This window comes from Perna viridis, chromosome 1 (assembly GCF_037379345.1).
Source record: "Perna viridis isolate PV_CMFRI_1.1 ecotype Kerala chromosome 1, ASM3737934v1, whole genome shotgun sequence".
NCBI lineage: Eukaryota > Metazoa > Mollusca > Bivalvia > Mytilida > Mytilidae > Perna > Perna viridis.
In genome coordinates, this window is record NC_142445.1 from 2,992,337 (window position 1) to 3,002,989 (window position 10,653).

The following is a 10,653-nucleotide window of genomic DNA, read 5'->3' on the forward strand; positions in this document are numbered from 1 at the left end:
CTTTCACACTCATTTAGACTGTTGGACACACCTAAACCGTCATCTATGTAGAGAACAATATTTACCCCATTGAGTCGCCAATACTTAACTAGCGGTCTCAAACATTTCGTGAAAATAAAAGGGGCTGACGATAGGCCAAAAGCTAGGACGCTATAGCAATAAAACTTATCGTTCCACTAAAAACCCAAATATGTCTGCTGTTGTTTACAAATATCAATATGAAAATATCCAGATTTTAAGTCAAATTTAAACATAAAACATTCTTTTGAAAAGTATTGTAAAGGTACTCTCCAATCTTCAAATTTTACTTTAGATTTTTTGACATAAAAGTTCAATTCACTTAAAGCTAGAATTAACCTTTTTAACCTGACTTTTGGATAGCAGCGCTGAAAGGATTAACCACAAAAGGCTGAAATGGAAGTTCATTAATACAACAATTATCTAATAGTCCGGAAATTGTCTGAGTTACGGAAATCGCTATTTTGTAAGGCTGATCTGTTATTTTCAAAACACATACGTGGAGGTATATCACAAAAAGGTATTAAATAGCCATATTGTAAAATATCTAGAATGAATTTGCTTGCACCTGTATGCTTCCAAACATCAATATTTCTAGAAAGTCTAGATTTAATTCCTTTATGATTAGAGGACATATCAATTTTATCAAAATATTTCACATGTTCAAAAAGAACACCCATATCGGATTGGTCTGAATTCAAGTCAGAATACTTATCTTTTACACCAATTTTGTGGGTTTGCTGCTGGCTTGTTCTTGGGGCAGTTAATCTTCCAATGCCCGTAGTTTCGGCAGTCAAAACACTGGTCATAAGGGGTCGCCTCCCGGCGACGGTTCCTCGGAAAGGGCTGATGATTACAGTTGTACTGAGGAATGTCATCAGTAGGAGGCCTAGAAACGGTAGCTGTAGGTCTGTTATACGGTTTGGAACGATTCTTCTTGTCCTTAATTGAACGCATAGCCCTGCTTTCAGCTTGTCGCAAACGTTTCTCATCCTCTGAGTTTGATGCTAAGTCGTCGCTTTCGTATTCTCTTACTGTTTTCCAACCCGCGGGTGACTTATCAGCTATGCGAATCAGTTTATTTCTCTAATTAATTTTTCAGAAACAATCCCGAAATGATATTGGAAGCAGCGAAATTTCCCGTCTGAATATGCCTTAACAGCTTCTGTAATTCGGCGAGTATATCCGAGTTAAAGTTGAACTGGATTTGATTTTCCTCTCCCTTGAATCTTACAGAAACTTCTTTCTTTAACTTTTACGCCAACGAGTCGTTGCCCAGTAATAGATCGTTCCTAAGAACTGAAAACTTACTGTCAAAATCAGAAGTCAGCAACTGAAACGATTCATCATTCTGTGAGATAACAGCTTGTTGTACCTGTGCAGAGTGAGTTAGATTGTGTTGTGCGGTATCAGCTGGGTTTTCTAGTAGTAAGCTATCTTCATCCTCTATTTGTTCGCGACGTTCGGACATAGTGTAACCGGTGTGCTACTAGGCAAAGCTTCGAATGACGAACATCCTTCAAACATCCTTATTTATACCCTTATAATGGAAGATCATGCTTTGCATGAACCCGCCAACAGGGGTGTTAGTCGTTAAAGAAGTATTCATAAATAAAACATATATCCGTTTTACAGGTATACATATCAGTACGTCACATTAACACGTGTTCACCTGTGTGCGTTTACCGTAACTTATATGAATATCCGACTTTTCTCGACGGGTGTTTCTAGAAAAGCAGAGGACGTTTACTCCACAGGTGCACCTGGTCCATGCTCTTATTTTTTTATACGCCCGTCTAAGACGGGACGTATTATGGTATACCATTGTCCGTCAGTGCGTCTGTCGTCAACACTTCGGACAATAACTCAAAAATGCTTTTATCAACTTCATGAAACTTTGGCGAATTGTTCATATCTATTGTCGTAAACTCCTTTTCGATTTTTATATATTTCAGATTTTTCCTTTCCCTGTTATGATTTTTTTATACTTAAAAAAAGTGTAATTTTCAAGTTTTCGGACAATAACTCGAAAACACTTTCACTAATTTTTTTTTGAAATTTTGATGAATTGTTCATATCTATTGAAGTAAGCTCCCTTCCGATTTGTATAAATGTAAAATTTTACGTTTCCGTGTTATGAAGTTTTACTTTTTAAAAAACGTCCAAGGAAATTTATTTGTTGAAAACGGATGCATTTTTTGTGCATTTTTCATTTACTTTTTTTTTTTTTTTTTTTTTTTGGGGGGGGGTATTTGACACGGCTCACGATATTTCTAGTTGATCATATAACTTCATTAAAAGCATAAGGACAAGTTAAAAGGGCAACAGGCGTATCATGCGTTTATAGCGCAGCTCTTTATTAGTGGTGTCCGATTTCCTCATTTACTTTTGTTGCTTTGTACGTATTATTTTGGTTATTTTTATTTAATGTTCTTTGTTGTGTGTGCCTGTTTTCCATGTCTGATCTTTGTCCTTGGATTACATTTTATTGATTTTTACTACAATCTTGGTTCCCTTGATTTTAGACTCTTTCAATTGATGACATAATCCCGATGATAATGCCTATACTGGTGTAAGCTAGTTTTAGTTTGATAGATTTATCGCACTCGGAGGGCGGAAAGGAAAACGTTGGTTTTGTTAACTAAAGCAGTTTTTGCCCAAAATCAATAAGCAGAAATAATAAGAAAGAGAAAAAAACCCTTTAATTGATATAATGATCTTTATGGTCAGCTTTATCGAAGATTAAACTGCTTCGAAACAAATCCATGCTTGAGGAATGGCTCTCTTAAGCGAATTCTGCTGTTTTGAATTTCATCTTTAAAACCGTTGAAGCAAGAAAGAAAGTTTTAAATGTTGATATGATCCTTATGATTAGACCAACAAATGATTCAACTTAGTCATGATAAGTTACGACTCTTGTAAGAAGATACCGACATTAAATATCACTATAACAATAAAGTTGAAAAAGATAGCACTTTCCGTATATCCGTTACACCCTTCATTTCGTGCGTTAAAAGCTATGATATCGTTGCTTCTAGCAGATAATTTGACTGTATTTTTGGATATAAACCACTAAAATCCCCCAAACTTTTTCACAATGTTAGCCAATCAATTGCACGATATGAGTGATGCTGACCATCAGCTGCCATCAGCTGACTGTTCCTATACTTGGTTTAATTGTTGTTTTCGTGTTAACATATATACTCAATTCTGTTAGACCCGGTTTGCATTCATATGTGGTATTTGTAATACATGTCGGACTGAGGAGTTTCTTAAAGCCCTTGGCTATCATTATGGGCCATGGTGTATTCGGGGGGGGGGGGGCGGGGGGGGAGGATATTAGTTGTCATGTGACCATGTTCATTCATCAAATTCATTAAATGCAATTACGTGATTTAATGTCGATCCGTGACCTAGTGATCCAATTTGTGATCTGCACGCTATGGAAGCTTCCATAGGAACAGTTTAGGTAGGGCAAATGTAAAAAGACCATATAGATTTTAATTGTTAGCAAATTACACTTCCTAATTTGGTCCTAAGGAAGAGTAATTGACAGGCTTTTTAGGTAATTGAAAATGGAGCATGTCCAAACCCCGAATCTGCCTATATATATATATACAAACATCTCGGAATGTGACGACTCTATTCGCTACACTGCTCCATCGGATCAAATTGATACAGGGTAGATATGTAAACGTATAGAAAGGTCTGAAAAATTCCCAACGATGTTAGAACTGTCAAATTATCGCAAATTTTTGGTTGTTCCCTCCGTGGGACTCGAACTGCTGTGGCATCTATGGCAACACCGCCTGCACAAAGTCCAGCGCCCAAGACCACTCGGCCAGCTAGGCTATATAAAAATATAGCTTTAGCTGGCCGGGTCATTCCTCCTCGTAGGATTAATCTAGGGCTGTAACTTAGTACACGATGTATGGTAGTACGGGACAGTTCATTTAGATGTTATTATGTAGGATATAATATAATCGTATCACCGCAAAAAAAATTGCGATCGTACATGTATATTGGTATGGTGCTGACGGCGTCATTGTCGGAGGCGTCCGTGTCGTCGCCGTTCATATACATTTTATTTTCGGTTGATCAATTGTTATGAAATTTTGATATGATTTTACTACCTACTAAAGGAAGGACCATCTATTGCTATTTAATTTGGAGTTGATGGCCCCAACCATTTTAAAATACGGGCGATCCATGTAACTTTCAGATACGACACTGTCGGTTTCTGTTAATCTAAATAAAAAACTGACAATCCAGAATTAAATCAACAAATTTTACCAGGTTAACCTACATAAAGTGAAATTGTCAAATCTTAGCATGACATAGCATGTACAACACAATCATGCAAGTACACCTTCAAGAAAGAAGCATTGTAATATGGATATGACTTGTCTTACGAATATGGCAAGCCATTGTGGAATTTATTCCCTATTTATTGATATCAGTAGATATTTAGTAACATATGTTCATGGATATTTATCAACATGTGTATAATTCAATTATTGATTTCAATAAATGGAGGAGTTTTTCTATGCAATGCAAACACATTCAAGACAAAACGTATGTTCAAATTTGCTCTTCGGGCAATACAAGTCTGTGTCCACACTTGTTAAAAAGTAAAAAAAAAGCCAGTTATGCAGTTTTGGGCTTATATTTAACGGACTATAGGATTCTATAGCTGGTATATTTTTAATTCTGATACCAAATGTTCATAAACCAAAGACAAATCAAGTATTAAACAATAGACTATATATCATGTCACTAAAAACATGATCATCAGTCTTACAAACAAGAACACGTTTTTATCGTCATATTTGGTACCAATTTCACTTGTGTGCTATGATTTCTATCCATGTACAAAATTTTCAATGGACTTAATTCGGCTGGTACACAACATGCTCTTGGTACTGTTTCATCGCTGTTTCTATTCAGATGATAATAATTCTTTACCATGGAATAGTTGGTCGAATTGTAATATGGATGATTGATTATAGCGGGGCATAAGCCTTCACAGATATTGGCTGCGTACGATGATGGAATGACTATAAATGAAAGACCAATTTCACGAAAAGTAACATTCCAAGGCTTTACACCACAGTTGGCGGTATTAAAGATGCCCGCCTCAATCTCCGGCAATATGTCGGAACGTGACCTCTTTTGCCTACCCGATTCTTCTATCACACTTTCCAACATTGATACCTCACTCTGTGTAAAGCTTTTGAAGACAGCCATTATCGTCTTAATCCTGAAGGGTTTTCTACTTAACTCTGATAAGTCAACCATAAACATTTCAGTTTTGGAATTCTCCCTGGTACACCTTGTAATGTCGGAAACAAATCCAAAAGGCGTGTACATTGTTCTTATTTCTATAAAAAAAAATGCATTTTTCATGTTAGAATATATTACATTTGTATATTTAAGTATTTCATGGTTTTTCTGTCAGTTGCGGATCCAGACATTGGTCAGCTGGGAGAGATTTCAGATTGTTTTCTTAAACCTTTAACTTTTAACAAGGACAGAACAAATAATTCAGGCCAGGGAGCCTTAACGTAACTAATTGCCGAGTTTTTTAGGCGAAATATGTGCAAATAAAGATGTGTACTAAAATATCCATTTTTCCAATAAAACTGGTTTAGAACGTCGCCACCGCTCTGAATCTGCTACTGCTTAATTCAAAAGACGATGTTCGTGCGAGACTCCTTATTTAGGGAATGGAACCGATCTTGTGAGCTATAATAATTATGCAAATCATGCGCCGACGTTACTCAAGACTCAGAATGTCTAGTAGAATTATTAATCTTGGCTTGGGTCTCGTAAGGCAAACTTCTGTCAAGGTACCGAAATTGATAGGCTTGATGTAAAATTGGTGCTTCATTTTCCAATTCACATTCTGATCCAAGCTATTGTTATTTTGTATACGTGATGATACTGCTGATATATTACATTACAATACTTAAGTCGCTATATAGTTTCATTAGTTTTCAGCCATCCATCTACCTTCAATAATCCCTTAATTAAAACATTTATTAAGTAGAGAAATTGTATCGAAACAAGTCCTTCTGCTTACAAAACACGCCTTACTATTTACAAAACATTAAGTGATGTAACATATGATGCGGAATAATCAATTGATACATATATGGCACACTGGGTGTTAATTCACCCATAGTTATACAAGATAAACCAAATTAGCTTAGTTTTATGGTGATAATAATTATTTTTAAGAGATGCAAATGGGGGGCTAAAGCCCTCTTAGCTCAATCCGCCGCTGTCTATATAATTGCAAAAACAAAGACAAATTAGGTTACATTGTACTTGCCTCAATGATAAAGCAAAAGTGATAAGGCAAATGGCTGTGGAGACAGAGGAGGTAGGGTACAAGAAGTATGTTATAGTATATACATTCAATACTATTAATGATCAAATCAACAGAAGTAGAAAGGATGTCAATTACTGGTATATATCAAATAAATGTCATTAAAATCTTATTATATTAAAGATGAAATCGTCATAGTCAATCTCACCCATATCTTTTAAATAATTAGAAAGCAATAGTCCATCATGAGACAGATCACAGAACACTCACCATAGTGGGACTTTTGTAGACCTATACATGTTGATAGATATAAATCCTACCAAAAATAAATGCAGCTTTGTCATAGAAACCAGGGTCTAAAAGTAAACCACAAGGTCATTTCTAAGTATTCGATGTTGAAACATTTTGCTTCCATACAAGTAACACAATTAAAAACTTTTTGCATATACAAATGGCAGCAAGAGAAAACCAAGATATTCCATTTTACTAAATTTTACCCTTTAAAAATCGCTTAATAGATCTCAAACAGTTTGATTAATTTGTCTTATATATACTATAGGTGAACAAAAATGAAAAATTAAATCGAGGGGAAAATAATGTCTTATTTACGTTAACAAATATGTGTGACCTCAAAACATGAAAAATATGCAATACTCAGATTTTAAAATTATGCAATGAAGTGGTTTAGTTTAATTGTCATGTCTCCAAATGTAATAAACAAATTACAATACATACATATATATTATGATATTACATTACATATTATGTAAGTCAAACTCTCAAACTAGAATTTTTTTCTTTAAATCAAATAATTTAGAAAACATGCTCCATATTCTTCAGATTTCCAATCAAAAGCATCTTTTATGGATACTGAATACTTCGGAAAGTCTTTAAAAAAGGCATATGAGTATGGGTAACTCATATAAAAATCCCATTATAAGTGATTATTTTGTTATGCATACATCCATTTAACTCTTTAAACGATAAAGAAGGATCTCAAAATTAACGTATTTCCTTCTTAAAAGATAATCTTTTACCATATTTTCTTTTCCGGACACAAGAATTTCAATTTACATGGTATTTCAAATATGACACAGTATTCTTCTAACAAAAAACTCATGTGAGTTACTGTTCTAAAAATGATCAAAATTAAAAAAACAAAACAATGTTATGTATAACCAGAATACGCCAATATTACACACATGTGATATGTTTAATATAGTGATAAGTAATCATCATTATTATATAGAGAGCAGTAATGTACCAAATTTTCCTTGTGTAAACATTTTTCCGATAAGAGTACGCAAGGGAACCAAGGTTATAGGGTAATCAAAAGAATGCAATCCAGGAACAATTACCAGACATGGAAAACAGAAATACACAACAAAGAACACAAAGTAATTTAGATCATACATACAAAGTAACAGAAGCAAATCAGCAACTCGGACTGGGAGCATGGACCAGGTGCACTGGTAGGGTAAGCGTCCTCTGCTTTTCTAGAAACACCCGCCGAGTTGCTGTTAAAAAGTCAAGTCCGGGGTAGACAAACGAGGAAAGGAAAACTATGACGCGTTGAATAAATCAGTTTTCATGGTGCAGATGGATACACCATAACGATCCACGAGTTCATGATGACAACCATAAAACTTCTGTAGTGATGACTTCAATTTTGTAGCACCATAACCCTTTTCCAGAAGCCTATTTGTTAGAGTTCTAGCGCGATACAAAAAGTCTGTGTAGTTTCGGCAGGCTCTGGCATAATGTATGAGTTGTGATATGAACACTCCATACACAGGTGCTGAAGGGATGTTGCCACAGATGAAAGGAAAGTTGACAATTCTGAATGAAAAGTCATCACGTTTGTCGTAAAGTTTGGTCAATAGTTTTTCTTTACGATAAGCCACACTGTGAAATAAATTCGATAATTCCACTGTCTGACTTTCTTACGCCAAAACGTCACAAAACGTTACAGCACGAATATCAATCTGACATTCATATTTTTTTCTAAATTTATATTGAAAATATCTAACAGTAACAGAGAAAATATATATAATGAATATAATAATCAATTGGTTAATAACACATGCCAAGCACTCAGATTTAACTTGTGTCCGGATCTTGTTCCGCATACTCGTTAAATCTAGACGTTCTTCGGTACATGTGACCATTTAGGTTATTCCCTCTTTCCAATTATTTATCCTAATATTATCCGTTTCCCTCTTTCCAGAAATCAACACAAATTTTTTAAAACAAGAACGATAAAAAATTAACAGTACAAAGTATCGAAAAGTGATAGAAAAAAGTTTTACTTTTAATTAATTTAGCTACATAAAATATTGATTCACAAGTTATTTGAGGCCCAAACTTTGGCCTTCTTAATTGCATAAACAAATATTTGAAAATCTTATCATTAACTGAAAAAGTTACTGCTAACAGACTTTAACTGTGGCATTTTGATGCTGCCCATTAGTGTTAAAATTTTCCAGAAATAATGAACGGTGATTGAAGCGGGAGATAAACGCGTTATAAACCCTGGTTTAACCCACCTTTCATTTTGAAATGCTAGGACCAAGTCAGGACCATTGCGGTGGTTCCAACTTTCCGGTTTTTTCCCTGATCTTACCATTTTTAAACGGACATTGCTTTTGACTACTGCCTGGATTTTATCCATTCGGTAATTTTGTTATTATCCTTTAAATTTTGATTTTAAAAGCCATATTAATCAATCAAAAAGAAGCACCAGGAAATATTATTCTTTTGATTTTGGATACAAACTTTAGTATAGTGGATTCTTACATTAACATGTGCTAAAAAGTAAGCTATGTAAATAATAACATCACAAATAGGATTGAGGTAAGAAGAGAAAGTCTAATAGTCGGATGATATATTATTATTTATGTTAGACAATATTAATAATAATATCATTTATTTATTTAGTTTCATAACTAGTTTACAATATGGTCCTGCAATATATATATATATATATTTACAACACGATTTATAAAATTGGCTTCGAACCAAATTAAAATTACTAAAATTGCCTTTATATATAAAAAAATAATTAGGCATAGCCATCCATTTAAATTTGTTAAGAAGTACAATAGATGGAGTCAAGATATTTTGCTCATTTAAAATTATCCGTACTGCTCTTTTTTGAAATTTATAAACTTTAAGTAAAGCATTGCTAGACATAAAACTTTATAATCTACGTAACACGCCCAATTTCGATATCTTCTTACTTAAAACATTTAAAAGATGAGACCATGTAAAAAAAAACAATCCATATTTACTCCTAGGAGTTTTTGTACAGTTTCAAGAATAACATTATTAATTTCAATACATATTTTTCAACATTTTGACAACCTTGTTTTGTTCCAGTTAACATAAATCGTGTTTTCTTTCAATTCATTGTCAATTTATTTCTTTTCATCCACTGCGTGGAATTAACCAGATCTGCTTTTAATTTGTATTCAATTAATTTATCTAATACATCTTTGTATCGGCATAAATTGTAGCATGTGAGTACTTTAAATTTTTTGGATAATCATCTGCATATAGTATAAAAAGTAAAGGTCCCAGTATAGAACCTTGTGGGACACTTATAGTTATATTTTAAGGCTGTGACTAAATACCATTCCAAGCAACACATTGTTGTCTATTACAAAAATAAGATTCTGACCATAAAAGTGAATTATCACAAATACTGAAAGATTTGAACTTATGTAATATTACATTATGGTTCACAGTATCAAATACCTTGCTTAGGTCAATAAATCATACACCTGTTAATTTACCATCATCTTTATGTTTCAGCCACCGATCAACAAGGTTATTTAATGCTGTCTCACAGGAATGTTTTGGTCTAAAACCAGATTGACAACAACTTATTAAATTCATTTATTAGTAGCTAGATATTCATAAAAATATTGAAAACATGTCGTTCAAGAATCTAACTAACAACTGGCAGTAATGAGACCGGTCTATAATTGTTTACAATGTGATTATCTCCAGAATTAAAAATAGGAGAAACTCGAGGATTTTTCCAATCATTTTGAACATAATTTGTTCAATTGAAAAAATTGAAATATATGTGTTAACACATTAACAATTACATCTGATGTTAATTTATATAACTTTGCAGATACACCATCTAAATCTGTAGCTTTTCAGCAAACATACCAGAGATTTCCTTTTTTAACAAAACTTGCAGACATTTTTGGAACACTAACTGAGTTGTTTGGCATGAGTTGTTCGATCTATAGTAAAGAGTCATCACAATTTTTACCTAAATTAACACCAATACT

The 10,653-nt window shown here is 33.8% G+C and overlaps 1 protein-coding gene and 1 pseudogene across 1 annotated transcript in view; both read right to left on the reverse strand.

The window, feature by feature from the left end:
* Positions 1-437: 437 nt before the first annotated feature.
* LOC148626863 (uncharacterized) lies at positions 438-1,489 on the reverse strand (annotated as a pseudogene).
* A 3,198-nt stretch (positions 1,490-4,687) lies between these two features.
* The window catches only part of LOC148626864 (bone morphogenetic protein 2-like), a 35,343-nt gene continuing 29,377 nt past the window's right edge, over positions 4,688-10,653 (reverse strand). The window contains exon 3 of the mRNA XM_088551641.1: positions 4,688-5,399. Within this exon, the coding sequence (XP_088407767.1) occupies positions 4,816-5,399 (584 nt within the window). The 3' untranslated portion in view covers positions 4,688-4,815. The remainder of the gene's footprint in view (positions 5,400-10,653) is intronic.